Source organism: Protopterus annectens, chromosome 4.part0, assembly GCF_019279795.1.
Source record: "Protopterus annectens isolate FY-2018-M chromosome 4.part0, PAN1.0, whole genome shotgun sequence".
NCBI lineage: Eukaryota > Metazoa > Chordata > Ceratodontiformes > Protopteridae > Protopterus > Protopterus annectens.
This window is the reverse complement of record NC_056733.1, coordinates 700,262,630-700,281,758: the sequence shown is the minus strand read 5'-3', so window position 1 is coordinate 700,281,758 and position 19,129 is coordinate 700,262,630. Positions and strand designations below refer to the sequence as shown.

The window sequence follows — 19,129 nt, the reverse complement described above, 5'->3', positions numbered from 1 at the left end:
ATGAGTGTACAAAATATATTGTGGATGTCAAAACTATATACATATAACAATGAACAAGTGAAAATAATATAAGGATTAAACCTTGCATCCCGCCTGAGTTAAAAACTCCAACTTAGAGTAGTATTTGCTACTCAAGTTAACCCCCTATCCTAAGCAGCAGTACCTCAGCTACCACCTTATCAATTTAATACTAGTTATATTTAACTGAGGTTAACAGTTTTCAATTCAATTATCTATCAAGACAAAACTACACATTTGGTAAAACAGCATCATATAAACTAAAATAAACTTTTTTTTTTTTTTTTTTTAAAACTGTTCATACTATTATATAGATCTATGTAATATATAACACTTGTATTCTAATAGCATTCAAATAATCTTAATGTTAGAAATCAAGAGGAGAGAAAATTATGTTCTAACATTCATTTAAATCAAAAACTTTGGCTAATATGATTCAGACATTACATGCATTAAGATGCATCTATTTTCTGTCATGTGAATTCTATCAACAGCTTCCAAAAATCTTGAATTGTTTGTATATGAGCATTTACTTAAACTCATTATTGTCAATAGAGTTAAATATTGTATTCATAAAAATTATTATAAATCATATTGCATAGTTATGCAGATTCTCAGAAACACCTGCGTTACCTAAAAAAAAAAAAGCCATCACACACCCACACACACACACACACACACACACATATACACATACACATATATACATACATACATACATACACACACACACACACACATATATATATATATATATATATATATATATATATATATATATATATATATATATATATGATCTCACTGAGTTGTGTCTTTGTAGAGCAGTATCCTATTTGCTGTTCCTAGAATAAATCTGTCTGCTTTATACAAAATAATGCACAGCAAACACATATTAGTAACCAGATTTTACAATCATGCTAACCTACTGCTTCAAAATATATCACATGACATTTCTTCCAGAATAGAGTTATAAGATTATTTATGTTTGTCAATCAGATGAATTAAATGAGTTATAGTAAAGTATATGTTTGGGACACAAATTTTTAACACAGATTATTATGTTGCTACTAAGTAGATTTTCCAAAACATTTAAATAAATGTTTCATTTTTTATGCCTTCTAAAATAAGACATTTACTTACTACAAGAAACTACATCATTTAAACTCATTATAACTGACATATTTTATGAACAGGGTAGCCATAATTTTCTGAATAACAGCAAATATGCAGTTCTAATACTTGGCATTTCTGTCGGACAGTAATTCACAGTGATTTACCTGAAAATCTTTTGGTCAAGGGAAAAATATGAGATAAAATCAGAAGTGTTCTACAAAATCATAGATAACTGATAGGTATGAACCCTGCACTTACTGCTGTTTATGTAAACCAATCAAAGACCACACTGTCTTGGAGATATGTTAGCAGTTTGGTATCTTCTTATAGAGCTGTTCTCCCTCTGTCCCTGACAGTGGTTGATCAATTGGGTATTGATATCTTTAACAATTTGATTAGAGGAAGACAAAAATAAGGAAGCTGATTATATATCTTTTGACAAGCTTCCCCTCAGATAAAAGGAATATACCCAATCATTTATATGTGATGAAGAGATGGTGAGATGAAGACAAGATCTTTTTCAAAATGAATATCATAAACAATATACTGTGACTAGTAAAATTATCATATGCCCAAGTTCACAACTGCTAATATTTTAATTTGCAGCACAGAAAGACTAAATAGTCAAGTTGAAGCCAGTTGATAATGATGTGTTCCACAGAAAAAAAATATGCTTTTGGCTAACAAGGTACGCTGTGTCACGAAGGAAGCAGAAACATACTGAATGTAAAGGCAGTGGCAGCTACAGTAGATAGCTATGTAAATGTAAGCTTTATTTACAATTATTCTGAGCATAAAATAAAGTAAATATAACTTTTAATTGTTCTGAATGCAGTTTTATGAAGTAAAACAGCTTGACTTATTTTCTAGCTTATAAATTCTGTCCTCCAGCTCCTTCACTCTTTTCCTATAGTAATGCAAAGTTTCCTCCTCATATCTTTTTCTATTTTCTTCCATTATTTTTATCAAAGAATTGATATTTTTTTCCATGATTTTCCATCATCTTCAACATTTCCTGAGTAACTGCCATTTGTTCAGCCATTACTTTATTCTGCATTTGAATTTCAGCCATTCTTTGTTTTACATCTGTTAAAACAAAACATATGTCAGCACATGTGTGTCATGGTTGTGACCAAGGGTCCATGATACTAATAAATGTATTCTGTTACATTACCTTAAGCAAGTTTGTTCTGTAATATCATAATAAGGCAGGATCAATGAATCATTTTGGCATTTTTAGACTCGTCTCCAGAGCAAATACAAATAATGCTACATTCCAAACCATACATTTTCATGAGATTTTTCAATCTCATCAGATCTTACATGCAGTACATGTGAAACTCACAAAATACATGCATCAATGGATGTTTTAGTATAAGACGGTCCATCCATGCTCTGGGAAAACACAAAAGAGAAAGCATAATTTAGATACCTTACAAATACAAGTCAGGCCCTTTAATTATTAAATCACCTATAACTAATCCTTATGTAATCATGAGAGGATCTTTTGCTGCATACAGTACTGTGTACACTTTTCAGTACATTGACCATTCACAGCAAGACTTCAATGTTTGATGGCTTTATCATACAGAGACACAGCTTCTCTTATACTAACTATTCATTCCCAAACCAAATATGGTGTTAGTACTTTCCCCTTAAAGAAAATAAGTAACAACCTCTGAGGAACGGCACTTACATTTTGTTTGTGGCATTGAAATATAACTGGCAGCCATATTTTGCTGAAAGTGAGTTCTGCACTTGGGCCATCCTGTACAATGCAAGCTATAGCAAATTGTACACTAACAAAATATCATATAACAGCATATCTAACTGATACTCATTGTTCTGAAAGTCTATACAATCTCCTGTAATTTACCCCATTTGGTGAATGGGTAAAAGTATAAAGAGCAAAAATGCATGTTATATGCAGATGGTCTAGAAGACATACCTGTGGAAGCATGGAGGCGTTTAGGAGAGATGGCAGTGGGGATTTTAACTAACAAAATCTTAGAAAGTAAGAGAATGCCTGAGGAGTGGAAAAGAAGTGTACTGATACCAATTTTTAAGAATAAGGGTGATGTGCAGACCTATAGTAACTACAGAGGGATAAAATTGATCAGACACAGCATGAAGATATGGGAAAGAGTAGTGGAACTAGGTTAAGAAGGGAGGTGATGATTAGTAAGCAGCAGTATGGTTTTGTGCCGGGAAAGAGCACTACAGATGCGATATTTGCTCTGAGGGTGTTGATGAAGAAGTATAGAGAAGGTCAGAAGGAGCTGCATTATGTCTTTGCGGACTTAGAGAAAGCATGTGACAGGGCGCCTAGAGAGGAGTTGTGGTATTCTATGAGTAAGTCGGGAGTGGCACAGAAGTATGTAAGAGTGGTACAGGATATGTATGAGGGCACTGTGACAAGTGGTGAGGTGTGCAGTAGGAGTGACAGATATGTTCAAGGTGGAGGTGGGATTACATCAAGGATCAACTCTGAGCCCTTTCTTATTTGCAATGGTGATGGGCAGATTAACAGATGATATCAGACAGGAGTTCCTGTGGACTATGATGTTTCCGGATGACATTGTGATCTGTAGTGAGAGTAGGGAACAGGTTGAGGAGACTCTGGAGAGGTGGAGATATGCTCTACAGAGGAGAGGAATGAAGGTCAGCTGGACTAAGACAGAATATATGTATGTGTGAATGACAGGGAGGACAGAGGAATGGTAAACCTGCAGGCAGTAGAGCTGGCAAAGGTGGATGAGTTTAAATACTTGGGATCAATAGTTCAGAGTAATGGTCAGTGTGGAAGAGAGGTGAAGAAGAGAGTGCAGGCAGGGTGGAGCCTGTGGAGAAGAGTGTCAGGAGTGATTTGTGACTAAGGCCGCGGTGGTGGAGTAGTTAGCATTGTCACCTCACAGCAAGAGGTTCTCCTGTTCAATTTCTCTGCTTCTTTGATTCTTGGTTGGGATGCTTTCTCTGAGGAGTCTGCATGTTCTCCCTGTGGTCAAATATAAACAAAGTATAGAATTATTTTACATATAGTTGCAGTTAAATAAATTCCCTTAATATTTTGAGGTGTGTGACCTGTGAGAAGCTAGGATAGGTAAAAGGAATCCACAGTGTAGAAACAAATACTGAATGTGTTTAAAATTATTAATTTCAAATACTGAGCACACACATAGTAATGGCATGTACCTGAAAAAGGGTTATTTTAATGTTAGATCTTTACATCTGTGTTTGCCCTCAGAGTTGTTGTTAGTGCTGCAGTGTGTGCTATTTTTATAATGTACACTGTGTATTAGCCATGTTCCCAATACTCTGTTTCCGTTTTACTTTGAAACACTGTACCACACCCAGGTCAAGCTTGAAAATATGTGATCTGATGTCAGTCTTCATGTAATCCTTGACTGTGGACTCAGTTTCTGTCGCTGGTCAAGAAGAAACAGGTGAACATCATGGGTTCTTGTTCAAGCAGCTTTATTATACAAACACATCATAAATGAGGCTAAGTAACGTTAACTTGTATACAAACTAGCTATCATGCACATACATGTTAACACTCTGGCTGCACCTTCAAAATGGCACTGAAGCTAACATGGTCTTGGTATTTATATGCACACACAGATCTTGGAAATGCTTCTTAAAGACACAGCACACCTGTTATTCTAAATCCTCCATCTTTGAGAAATGAGTCAGGCATTGTCAATGGTATTGATAAATATGCAATTTACACAGGAATAAACATCATGCAATTATACATTGCATAAATATACCAAGATTCCCTAAATGTCACTCCCTACCCCAAACCAGCCCCTGCCTTTCAAAACCAAGAATTTCTCATAAAAACTCTTTAATTAAACAACAATAATACCCTAACTATTGTGGTAGTCTACATCCTCCAGGCCAAACATTCCCCTCCTAGAAGAATTCTCATCATGGATAAACCTAAACATATCAAATGAGACTATAATCCTAGGAAATACAAATATTAACTGTCAAAATTTTACCTCCAACTCCCCAGCCAACAGTATAAATTTGCACAGCTTTACTTAGCTTAACAATACTCCCACCCACGGCCTATCTACAGGTTCAGAATCCATCTTAGACTGGATATTAGTTACTCACCCGCACAACTACTCTAACTCTGGAACCCTATCCAATATACTAAGTGACCACCTCCCAGCATACACCCACCCACATATAGTCAAGACTCACTCCTATAAAACATCCAGAAATCTCACCCACTCTGACCAAAATAAATTCTCAAGCATTCTAAAAACCCTTAACTGGCTCCCACTAAACACTCTTCCCCTAGATAAAACAGTTAATTACTTTAATAATCTCTTCTTAGATACACTTAATAGCTTAGCCCTCATACATATCAAGCAAACAAAAGTAAATCATGCCCCATGGCTAACAAAAATAACTAAACAATGTATCCTCCAAAGAGACAAAGCTTGGAAAGCTTGGCAAAAAGATAGAACACAACAAAATGAAACTAACGTCAAACAACTAAGAAATAGAGCCAAAAAACTAATAATACAAGATAAAGAAACTATTTTCCTCTAGGGTAACATCTCTTCAAAACAATCCTAGGAAATTCTGGAAGTCGGTCTCCATCCTTCTTAATCCTGGCACTATTCAAAATCCATCTCCCGCACCTCCCGCGCCTGATAAGACCCCTCAGCAAATCTCCCACGACTTCAATACTCACTTCATTACCACCATTCAAAACGTAATCAAAGTCTCCCCAACAAACCCAAACCCACACTCCCAAAATACATACAACTCCAAACAAACTGGCAAATCACTTGTTCTTCCTGACAAAAATGCCAATGCTCCCACAATTCATTCATTTTCTATCCAACCTGTACCCACATCCCTTATATGTAAACTACTAAAAAAACTCAAACCCTGCTCTCTTTCCACAGATAACCTTCCCCCAGAATACTTGCAACTAGCTGCAAATCTAATTGCATATCCAGTAAGTATTCTTATAAACTGCTCTCTCATAGAAGGCTATATTCCACATCTATGGAAAAACTCTATTATCACTCCCCTACATAAAGGCGGAAACTCTCATGACCTCTCAAGCTATCTCCCCATTTCTATACTTTCTCCATTATCTAAAATACTTGAGAAGTGTGTTTTTGACACAGTTTCACATACTAAACATCTGACCCTGTTGACTAAAGTTGGCTGTGGCTCCACATCCCTCAACTGGTTTACATCATACCTAATAATAGACAGCAATCTGTAAAGTGACAAAACATTCAATCTGATTACCTGTCAAACAACATAGGAGTCCCACAGGATTCCATTCTGGGTCCATTACTTTTCAACATCTTTATTAATGACCCCCACAAAGTCACACAACTAGGTAAGATTATTCAATACGCTGACGATTCAACTATAATCTCTACCTCAAACAATTTCTCTGACCTACTCTCAGCTACTCAAAATGCCTACATACAGATTGAATCTTGGCTAAACAACTTTCAAATGCTGCTAATTGCCAAAAAACAAAACTTCTATTCTTCTCTTCAAAAGCACCAGATATAGACTTCAAAATCTATGCTAAAGACATAACTGAAATAGAAATAGTAAAATCTGCCAAACTACTAGGCATTACAATTGATGACAAGCTCAACTTTGAAACACACATCAAAACACAATAACGAAAACACACTTTCAACTTGGCAAACTTTATCATCATAAACTTTACATGGACAATAACACCAAAACAAAACTGGCAAGTACCTTACTAATTCCTACCTTACTCTATGGTAGCACCATCTTTATTAACTTCCACTCTTCCCTCAGCAACAAGCTTCAGTCATATTACTATAAATAGCAAAATTTGCCTCGGGGGAAAGCCTAACCCCTCTCACACCATTGCCAAGCAATCAATGAACTGAACTGGTTGGATTTCGCTAACCATCTTTGCAAAACTCAGCTAATGCTAGCCCATAAACTAATTTATAGAACAAATAACTGCCCAGCACTGTCATCAATACTACAAAGTTATGTTCCTTCATGCACTCTTCGATCCTCCAATAAATTACTTCTAAGTGTAACAAAGCCCAATAAAAGTGCTGGACAATGCCTGTTCTCACATAGCATTGCTAAAAAATGGAACTCACTACCCTCCCATATTACCCAAATAGACTGCATAAAGACATACAAAATAATATTAAAAAACTATTTCCTTGACAACCACAAATGCCAATATCAATCAAAAAAACACCACAAAACCAGGTCTACTTAATTTCTAAGCCAGCTCCATAGTCTCAAAATAAATTTCTACCCAGACAGCATTAGCTCTATTACTGCTATCTACTGCTGCAACCATTTCTTCATCAACGAACTGCCATGATTTTTAGTTCTTTTGATGTTAAGTTGTCAATCTCACCTTCATTCTTGCTGGATGGGACCTTGGGTTCGGAGCCGATCCTCGGCTCCGACTCGGCCTATACTAAAGCTTGAGAGCTAATTTTACCGGCTCGAGGCAACCCTATATCCCATGATGCTAGGCGGTAACTACCCAGATCTCGTTTGCTGCTTTCGCTAGCGAGGTGCTATTTTTACCAGCTCCACAGGTCAGTAAGAAATTTAAGAACATTTCTAGTTTTTCTCTCTTAGATTCCCCTTATTTTGTCTAAAAGGCTAGTTTTATCTTTATTACTACCTTTTTCCCATTTAGTCCCTCTGTTTAATCCCTTATCCCAAGTTATACTCCTCACCCTAGGTTAGGCATTAGGCCCTTCCATTTTTTTCTCTGTCCCTTCCAGGGATTCTTAGCTGTGTGTGTGGTTCTTACTAACTATCCCTTGTCTGTTTGAGTGTGTGTGTGTAGATTCTAACTTTCAGAATCTTAACCTTTTTCGACAGTATAGTGTCGAAAGACATGAAGGTCTCAGGCTTCAAGAAGTGTGACTCGTGCTGTCAGAAGATGTTGCTGACAGACTGTCACACTTCTTGTGTTTATTGCCTGGGACCCCTGCACCTGCAGGACTCTTGTTCTGTGTGCCATGCATTCAGCCCAAGAGTCCTGCAGGAGCGCAGGAATAAGTTGATTTTGAGGGGCTTATTAAAGCCTGAAGGTTCCCCGGCTAAGTCTTTGCCGGGGAAGCTTTTGAAGCCATCCAAACCGTTGGCTCCATGCTCTAAGCCTTCGGCTGGTGGCTCATCTTCTGTGATACGATCGGCTCTGGCTGGAGCCGATACGTCTGTATCGCAGCTTCCTGCATCGGCTCCGGCTGGAGCCGACGTGTCTATGGCTCCATCGGCTCCACCAGTCTCGGTATCCTCCACACGTAAGAGGTCTAGATCTCCATCTCTGGAATCTATTCATTCGGCTCCGAGATCGCCTTTACTCTCGGAGCGGAGCCATCGGAGCCATTCCTCTCTGTCTTCCAGGCTTTCCGACCATGACCTTGAGAGGGTGGTCAGCAGACTGTTAAAGTCTCAGGCACTGGCCCAAATGCTTCATAGCCCATCCCATCAGACAGTGGCTACATCCATACAACCTATGATTCCTCCTTCGACTCTACCCCTGAGTCGGAGCCGGAGTTTCTCAGAGCTGCGACCATCGTGACGTCGGAGCTGATACCTCCCCCTTCGGCTCCATCTGCTCCGATCTCGTCCATGGTGCCTTCCTTGGAGGGATCCGGGCATTTGGACTTCCTCGCTGGCTCCGAGGGGGCAAGTGGCATTGGACCCTTGTCTGACCTCGTTCTCCCTCTCGGAGCATCAGCGTTGGTGAGTTCGGCCCAGACATCGGCTTCGGAGCCATCCCTGTCGATGCCGGCTGGGGTTCCTAGCTCTTCGGAGCAGGAGCCCTCTAACCTACCTGATAGGGGCACCTTCGACGGCATGAGGAGCGTACTGGCCCCAGTGCCTGCTCTACGGTCAGCTACATCAGCTCCTCCCACTGTAGTGCCTGCTGAGGTCTCTTCCCACTCTCTCGCCCCCGGCCATAGAGATCCAACACCTCAGGTTTCCCCACTGGGAATATCCTCCTCTTCCGAGGCTTCTCCTGATCCGTCAGGTGAACCCCCATGTAAGAGGACATGTAAGAGGAAGCATGTGGACTTCCCTGAGTCCATCACATCTGATACAGACTTGGATGAGTCGGAAGGGTCCCCAAGGCCCTCCTCTGAGGATGTCTCCTTTTCTGACATCCTTGAAATCCTCAAACAGAGGGGGAACTGGTCTATCCTTAATCCTTCCGAGGACGAGTCGGTTTACCTAGAGGCGTTTGGTTCTCGCCCTTCCACCTCCTGGGTGTCTCCGCCCTTCGACCCCCTTATGGAAGTGGTGGTGCGGAAGGCATGGACGGCCCCTGATTCGATGGAACCCACCCCACGGAGGCCTTCCAAATTTATCACAGCCCCCTTGGATAAGCAATTTTTAACTAAGGGTGTCCCAGTTGATGCCATGGTGGTGGTGGCTGCAGCCACCAAGAAGGAACTGGCTGATCCTTCAGTGCCTATCCATCTGCCTAATAAGGATTCCAGGTCTATGGATAGGTACGGCAAGTGGATGTTCTCGTCAGCGACCTTTGCCATGCGTTCGCTGAATTACTTATGCCACTTCACCCGTCTTCAAAGAGATATTCTCAAAGAACTGGGTGAGGTTCTACAGGATCCATCAGCTGCTGGGTCTCAGGAAAAAATCAACTCGCAGCTAGGAACCCTGAATTCCACTGTCAACTCCCCCATGCGGCTTATTTCCTATTCAGCCGATGGAGCGAGTAGGGCCGCAGGCACAGGTGTGGCTTTAAGGCGTCACACCTGGATGCGGCTTTGCAACTTCGCAGACCCCTTCAAGGTGTCCTTCACTAACTCCCATTTGATGGTTCAGCGTTGTTTGGACCTCAAGTGAAAGATACCTTGACCAGATGCGAACAAGATGGCAAGACTCTTTCTGCCATAGGAGTCCATTTTTCAACCCCATCTACACCATATCCTAAGGGTCAAAAGGGTGGAAAAATGTTGTTCCACAAATCACAAGGAGTCACGCCTGACGCAAGAGGTCAGTTTCCCCCTAGAGGCAGATGGGGGAACAACAACAACAGATGCCGTCCAAGAGGCAGAGGGGGTCCGCAGAATCAGGGTAGCAGAGAACCTCTTTCTGACAAACCCTTCCAGCATCCCTGAGGTGCTGCCCGACTGTCCATCTTCAGAGGCAGTCAGGGGAAGATTATCGCTGCACCCACAAGCCTGGCTCTCCCTCACTCAAGACAAATGGGTGCAGTCAATCATACCCAAGGGTTACAAAATCCCCTTTATCCAAACCCCAACTCTACAAAAAGGGTCCCTCCCAGACGTTCCACCCAGTCTAAGGGAACAAGCAGCACTAGAAATATCAAAGCTGCTAACAAAGAGAGCCATCCAGCCAGTCCCAGCAGACCAACTAGGATCCGAAGTCTACTCAAAGTTCTTTTTGGTACCAAAAAAAAACAGGGGACTGGAGGCCAATATTGGATCTCAGCAAACTAAACAAGTTTGTAAAAAGAACGAGGTTCCAGATGGTCACGCTATAGTCCATTCTACCCCTTCTGGGCAAGGACAATTGGATGTGCCCAGTGGATCTTCAGGATGCGTACTATCACATCAAAATATACAGGCGCTCCAGAAGGTTTCTCCATTTCCGGCTGGGGGCCAGTCACTATCAATTCAGGGCCCTGCCCTTTGGTCTCACTACAGCCCCCCCGAGTGTTCACCAAATGCATGGCAGTGGTCAATGCTCATCTCAGAAGTCAGGGATTCCACGTTTTTCCATATCTAGATGACTGGCTCCTTACTGCCACCACCAGGCATCAGTTTCTTCTGGCCAGAGACTATACCATCCAAACTTGCAAAGGGCTAGGTATCTCCATAAATTTCGAAAAGTCTGCCTTGTCGCCTTGTCAGTCTAGTACCTTCATAGGCGCCACCTTGGACACTGTACAGCTTTCAGCAAAGTTAACAGAGCAGAGGGTCTTAGATATTCAAAATCATGTTCACGTTCTCCTTCAGAGCAACAGAATTCAGGCCAAGTATGATCTGAAAGTGTTAGGTCTCATGGCGGCAGCCATCACGCTACTTCCCCTTGCCCACTTTTACATGTGGCTCCTCCAGTGGATGCTTTTCTCCCAGTGGTCCTTTCAACAGCTTCCTATGACACACAAGACTTTAATCACTCTATCTTGCAAGAAACATCTGTCTTGGTGGATGGTCTCCCCTCAAGTCCTTCAAGGCAGACCATTTATTCCTCCACCCCCCGGTCGCCACGGTCACGTCGGACGCCTCCCTGATCGGGTGGGGGGGGCATTTTCAGGGCAGGACACTCCATGGCACATGGCAACCTTTGGAATGCCACTTGCACATAAACGTCCTGGAGATGAGAGCAGTGCTTTTAACGTTGCAAGCCCTCCAAGACTCTCTTCCCCTGGGGACTATTGCAATTCAAATGGACAATATGTCCGTAGTGTGGTATATCAACAAACAGGGCGGAACCAAGTTCTATCCCCTGTGTCGAGAAGCACTCAGACTTTGGCAATGGGCGATCTCTTCTCAGCGGTTTCTGATAGCAACGCATATCCCTGGGAAGTCCAACATCATAGCGGACAGGCTGAGCAGAGCTATTCTCATGCCCCACGAGTGGTCTCTCAAGCAATCTGTGACGGAGGAAATTTTTCGCAAGTGGGGGTTTCCTTGCTGCGATCTTTTTGCAACACCACAAAACAGCAAGTGCCTCGACTTCTTCACCCTCTTCCCCCTTCCAGGCTATCCCCCAAAGATGCTCTAGTCCACAATTGGCCTCAGGGACTTCTATACGCCTTTCCTCCCTTCCCATTAATCACACAGATAATTCAGAAAGCTACCGCCTTGAGAGCCAAGATGATTCTCATTGCCCTTTATTGGCCTCGACAGATATGGTTCCCGTTCCTGCATCGTTATCTTTTGGAGCAGCCTTGGCATCTGGATCCAGTGCCAGATCTTTTGACCCATCAGTCAGGGCAGCTGCACCAATCCCTCCAATCTCTCAACCTCACAGCTTGGTTGCTCCACTTCCATCCCTAGCCAGGCTTCCCATGATCTCAAATTCTGTCCGTGATATTATCGTAGCTTCCCTTAAGTCTTCCACCAGAAGGATCTATGCTAGTAAATGGCAGTGTTTTTTCTTCTGGGCAAGGGCTAGGAATATAGATCCCTTCACTGCTCCAATACACTCGGTTTTAGATTTCCTAGCTGAAATTTTTCATTCAGGATCTTCATCCTCCACAGTAAAAGTTCAGTTAGCAGCCATTTCAAATTTTCACATAGGCCTGTCGGACTCCAGCATCATGTCCCATAAGCTTTGCAAAGCATTCCTCAGAGGTATCTTTTACTCAGGCCTCAATCAAAGAACCCCCACCACAGTGGGATTTAAACTTAGTTTTAACATCCTTGATTCTCCCTCCCTTTGAACCTGCGGCTTCCTGTTCTTTGAAGTTACTTTCCTGGAAGATGCTCTTCCTAGTTGCCATTACATCTGCTAGGAGAGTATCTGAACTTTATGCCCTTTGCATTCGTCCTCCTTATTTAGTTTTCCACAAAGACAGAGTTTCTCTTAGAACTAACCTGTCTTTTTTACCCAAGGTGGCTTCCCAGACAAATTTAAATCAATCTATTGATCTTCCAGTTTTCTTCCCTAATCATTCAAACAGGGCGGAGCAAAAACTGCATTGCCTGGATGTTCATCGTCAGCTCTGCTACTATCTGGACAGAACTAAACAAATCAGGAAATCTGATCAACTCTTTTTATCTTATGCAGAAAGTAAAAAGGGCCTTCCGGTATCCAAAGTAACCCTGTCTAGGTGGCTGTCTTCTATGATTACCAGTATTTATGAACTCAGAGGTAAAGAATTGCCTTCTAGGCCAAGAGCCCATTCAACCAGAGCATTGGCTACATCAACAGCCTTTCAAGCTAGATTATCAATAGACACTATCTGTGCGGCAGCCACATGGGCATCTCCTCATACCTTCATTACACATTACAAATTGGACATGGCCTCCAGAAACAGGGCAAATTTTAGTTCCACCGTTCTCAAGAGTCTGTTCCAATGAGCCACCCAGGATGAAGGTGCTAGGGACGCGGTCCCATCCATCAAGAATGAAGGCGAGATTGACAACTTAACATTGAGAAGTTATGTACCTACCATAACGTTCCATGTTAGTTATCTTCTCTCGCCTTCTTTCTTGCATCCCGCCCACCATCCCCCTAGCCTGGACAGACCGAAAGGATTTCCCCTTCTTCTAAGGGGCCTTACCTTGCACTATTTTAAGCCCAAACAGGTTGCCCTGGGGTAGCTACTGCTTCAGATAGTGACATTTGGGGAGTTTCTCCTTTCTCCTTCTCCTCCTGAGTGGGGAGACTAAATTGGCTATTTTTTTTTTTCAGCTACCAAACGAGATCTGGGTAGTTACTGCCTAGCATCATGGGATATAGGGTTGCCTCGAGCCGGTAAAATTAGCTCTCGAGCTTTAGTATAGGCTGAGTCGGAGCCGAGGATCGGCTCCAAACCCAAGGTCCCATCCAGCAAGAAAGAAGGCGAGAGAAGACAACTAACATGGAACGTTATGGTAGGTACATAACTTCTCATTTTGTTTCATATAACGCCAAAGGAAACAAGTCAATTGCTTGTACTACAATACCAATGGTTACATATGTTTATACAAGTTTCTGATTCATATTAATAAGCCTTATATTTTATATTAATGTTTTAATTTTTTTCTATCTCTATTTGTTATAACCTTTAACTTTTGCTTACTGTTTTGCCATTTTAAAAAAAATGATGTCATCTGTATAGATTTTTATTGTTTATTGCAGAGCTTTTCTCCCTGGGCCTACAGTGAAAATGGTCCTTGACCCAGTGGACTTTCCTGGTTAACAAATGTCAATAAATAAATAATAAATATTAAAGTACAAAGCTCCGTAGATATATATATATATATATACACAACTGTCCAAGTTGTTGTGTATTTCACACTAGGCTTTGAAATGTGACCATATCATGTGACATACAATTTGGGATCTGATTTAGCAACTGGGATTGTCTCTGCTGACTTTTCAATCTTAGGAACCTTGGGACCATCTGCCAGAACAGTATCAGGAGTCAAGACACATTCTGGAACAGGAATATCATCTGGATTGCTCAGAGTTAGAGTCTTTATCACAGGAACAATGCTGTGATGTTGGTTCTGCTACAGGAATAAGGTGTCTGCAATTTCTCCTGTACTCCACACTTTCAGATTTAACAAAACAGGATCTCGGCTCTGCACATATACTCATTACTTGATCAATCGGTCAAAACCTTTCACTGTTTGTATCCTCACTATCTCTCCTTCTTTCAATTGACAAAGAAATCTGCTCTGTTTGTCATAGCTGGACTTCTGAAAAGAAAGCTTTTTAGATAACTGGGCTCTAATGGCTTTGTTGTTTTTAGCTTTTGACCTCAATAATCTAGAACTGATAGGCAATGTTGTTCTGGTTTGCCTGGATAGAAGTTTCTGCACAGGTGAGCCAAGTATATCATCACAGGGTATGTTTTTGAGATTGAGTAAATTAAAAAAAATTGGTATTATCACGCTTTGACTTCACAAATAATTGCTTTGCACTCTGTACTCACATTCAGCAAGTCCATTTGATTACGAATACTCTGGACTACTAGTAACATGTATGAAGTCCCACTCTCTTGCAAATTTCTGAAACAGTTGACTGCAAAATTGGGTACCATTGTCAGAGATTAATTTCTGTGGACTGCCATGGATTGAGAAATGGCATTTCAACTTAGTAATAACTGTAGTAGAATTTAGATTAGGTAGAAGATCGATCTCAAACCGATTTGAATAAGAGTCTACCAGTACCAAGTAATGTTGACTGTTCCACTCGGATATGTCAGTAGCTACTATTGACCAAGGTAGTTTAGTTCAGGGACTTTACTTAGCTGAAATGGCTCTTTTTGCAAATGTGGCTTTGTACTATTACATACTGAACAGGAAGAAAGTGCTCTGTCAATGTCTTTCACTAGAGAAGTCCAAAACACAAGTCCTCTCACCCTTCCCTTAGTAGATTTGGAACCTGGGTGACCACAATGCAAAATTTGGATATACTGTTGTATGGCAGCAGGAAAGACAATTTAAAAATAATGCCATAATCTCTGTAAGAAAAGTAAGGTTGCACATCGGATGGTACACTGCTTTGACAACCATCCAATGCTGATATAGTGATTGAGCTTTTGCAAAATTGGATCAGTCTTGTGGTAAAAAAATTACACACTTCCATGACATCAAGTCAAAATTCTCTGCATCAAGCTGTTCTGTTGTATTTCTGGGTGATCTGGATAAGGTATCAGCCAGATAAAAAAGTTTGCCTTTCGTATAGACTATTTTGTTGTAATTTTGCAATTTAAGCATCATTCTTTGTAATCATGCTGGAGCTGAATGCAAAAGTTACTTCTCAATTTGAGTATACTGCATCTCAGTCTGGGTTAGTGTTCTAGATGCGTAGGCTACTGGCCTGCCTTCTTGAAGAATAATTGCACCTAAACCAAAATTTTAAGCATCGCAGGAAAGAGTTACTGGTTTGTTGACATCATAGTACTTTAATGTTGGTGGGGTAGCACTTTTCTGCTTAAGAACTTCAAATGCTTTCTGCTGCTGTTCTAGCCATGACCATGTAACATTTTTACATGTGAGGTCTCTCAAAGGCACTGTAAATTCACTGAAGTCTGGTATAAACTTGCCTAAATAGTTGACCATACCAAGAAAACATTGCAGAACTTGCACATTATCTGGTGATGCCATTTCAAGAATGGCTGTTTGCTTGGATGGGTCTGGTCTCAAGCCTATACTTGTAAATAAATGACATACATATGTGACTTCCGGTAGCCTGAATTTGGACTTCAGATGACTGTGCTTTAAGTTCACTTGATGCATTCTGTCTAGAACTCTCTATGATTTCTGTCATGCTCTGCCTCTCCATTGCCCAAAATCATTTACCATTATGGCACAAGATTAACCTGAAAACATTTGCTCCATTGCATGCTGAAATACTTCACTTGAAGAATTTATTCCAAATGGCATCCTGAGGAATCTATAGCTTCCAAATGGGGTACTGAATATAGTCAGTAGTGAAGATTTGTGATCAAGCATCACTTGCAAAAATGAACTCTTTGCACCCAAGACAGAAAAAAACAGTGGCATTCGGTGTCAGGTCTGCAACCTCTTTGACTGTATGCATAGGATGATGCAGTCTCTTCAATGCCATTCTTTAAATCTCCTGGATCAATGCATATTCTAATTTCATCTGAGTCTTTTTTTATGAGCTGTTACCATGGACGACACCCATTTGGTAGGTTCTGTAACTGGACAAATTGCACCTTGTTGCACCATTTTATTCAACTGAGCTTTGACTTTATGCTGAATAGCTATCAGAGCTCTTCTTGCTAGTCTGGCCACTGGACTGATCTCTGGGTCTAGTTTCGTAGTATAGACCACTGGAAGTTTGCCCAACTTGTTATCGAAAACATCAGCATACTCTGAAAAAGTAGTATGCTGGAACTGGGACACGAGCTTATTTGATGAAATTCTTTGGTGAAAGAAAGCAGATTCATTTTCAAACTGTCTCTGAGACCCAATAATGACTGCACAGGTCTTTGAACTACATAGAATAATAGGCTATAACAGTTCTTGGCCACATAACATGAAAAGTACTACTGAGCCTTCAGTTTGAATTTCTTCACCTCCATAAGCAACGAGTTTCGCACAACTAGTCCCATTTAGTTGTTCACCAGCTCTGACATTTGCAAAAGTATCTGCAGACATAACATCACACTTTGAACCAGTGCCCACTTTGTGCTCTTTGGATTTACTATTGATCTGTACAGTACAAAACACTTTATTTCTTGGCAATAAATCTACTGTATCAATCTTTTCACCAATCAGTGACACACCATCTACATAGAAAGCAGACTATTGCAGGTTTACTTGATTAACTTGGTTTTTTGAGTGACCCTTGTTTGTAACAGTGTGAGATCTACTTGATTTACAAAATCTTTGAAAATGGTTCCACTTCTTACATTTGTGATATTGCTGACAAAATTCTATGCACTTTTCTCTTCTGGACTCATGGTTGGCACCACAACCGTGACACTTAACAATAAAGCTTAAGTTGGATTTTGCTGATTCACCCTTATACTGTACTGAGCAGCATCTGTTCTGTACCAGAAAACCTTGTGTCTGCACTGAGCATGCTCCTTTAACTGAACTGGTCTTGGAATTTGCTAGAAGACTGCAGGTTTTACCTGGAAGTCCCACAGGAGTGGCTGCTGCCATGTTCTTAAGCCTGCTTTTGCTAGTCACATGTTGCATGCTGTCTACATTAGCTTTGGAAACTGCTGAAACCATGGTCTTATCACCAGCAAGCATACTTGTGTATCTTTCTGTAACTTCATGGATCTGACAAATCTCAATGGCTTTGCTCAGCATTAAATCACTGTCATGAAGCAAAATCCTTCTCACAGCAGCACTATTAATACCACACACTAGTCTGTCCTTTATTAGCTCATCTTTTAAATCACCAAACCTACACATTTTAGCTTTGTTTCTTACATCAGTAATGTAAGCTGCAAACGTTTATCCTTGCTTTTGATCTCTCATGTAAAACAAATGACTCTGTAATGTAACATTAGTCTGGAGGTTACACATTTCTCTAAATTTGTGCTTTAAACACTCTGGGTTTTCCCTTGATTCAGCCTGCACAACAATACAAGTTTCTCCTTCACCTTCATACACTGCTGGTGCATATATAAATGAACACTCCCTTACAGTGGCTTCTGACCCTGCTAGGTTTAGCAAAATGAATGCCGTGGTGAGTGCATCTTTATCAGAATAAGCTGCTTGTATAAATATATCATACTCTTGCTCAAATATTCTCCAATTCTCTGCAATATTCTGATCAAATACAAGTGGTTGTGGCTTTCAAAATCCAGCTGCCATATTAACACATCTTAGTGAAGACTTTTACAAGTATGCACGAACACATACACACCTATACATACACATATACATGTGCTTGAAATTTATGCCAGCACTTGCAATACCACAATAAGCCTCTGTATAACGGAACTTTACAAAATAAGTCTCCTGGGCACTGTAATACTCTGAAATCACTTTACTGTAAAAGTCACTTGTCTTTAAATTATTTTACTGTACGAGCCATTTATCTAGAAATTACTTCACTGTAAAAGTCATTTATCATCATTTAAGAAACATATAAAGCAACTGCATAGTGCGAATAAACTGGGCAATAGAAACTGAGGGCAAGAAACATTTCAAAGTAACTGTACTTTGCAAATAAACAATTTTGAAGTAATTGCAATTTGTGAGCAAACTGTTTCAAAGTAATTACACTTTGCAAATGAACTGGACAGAAGCTCAGAGTGAGAAACACTTTGAAATAACTGCACTTTGCGAATAACCGTACATAGCACACTGAAATTTCCTAAAATGGCTGTACTTTGTCAAATAGCTCTGTACAGTGCAAGAAACACTGTAATAGCAGCACTCTGCGAATAGACACACCCATGCAGAAGACGCTTTTTGACATGGCTGTATCTGACGTCACTTCACGAAATAGTTGCACTTTGCACACAACAAACTCTTTGGATTAAATGCATAGCAATAAACACACTGTAAGCACTTTTACATACTTTGAAATACTTCAAATAACTCTAGTTATGCTATTCAAGGCTTCAGTCACTACAAAGTAGTAATTTATGACAAAACACAGTAATTTGCCAAAGCACATGCAGTCTCCTTGCTTTATTTATGCTCAATGTGCCTTTTTCTGCCCCTTTTATTATATTCATTTTACTCATTTACTCTCTTAATTTGCCCTTTATACTTTCTTGTGCTCGTTTTAACTCTAGACATGCTTGTTTTGCTTTAAACATGCTTGTTTTATTTTA

General features: G+C 40.6%; 1 protein-coding gene across 1 annotated transcript in view; it reads right to left on the bottom strand.

The window, feature by feature from the left end:
• Positions 1-1,253: 1,253 nt before the first annotated feature.
• LOC122800133 (guanylate-binding protein 1-like) overlaps positions 1,254-19,129 on the bottom strand; it is a 155,281-nt gene continuing 137,405 nt past the window's right edge. Inside the window, exon 4 of the mRNA XM_044069653.1 lies at positions 1,254-2,220. Coding sequence (XP_043925588.1) covers positions 2,078-2,220 — 143 coding nt within the window. The 3' untranslated portion in view covers positions 1,254-2,077. The remainder of the gene's footprint in view (positions 2,221-19,129) is intronic.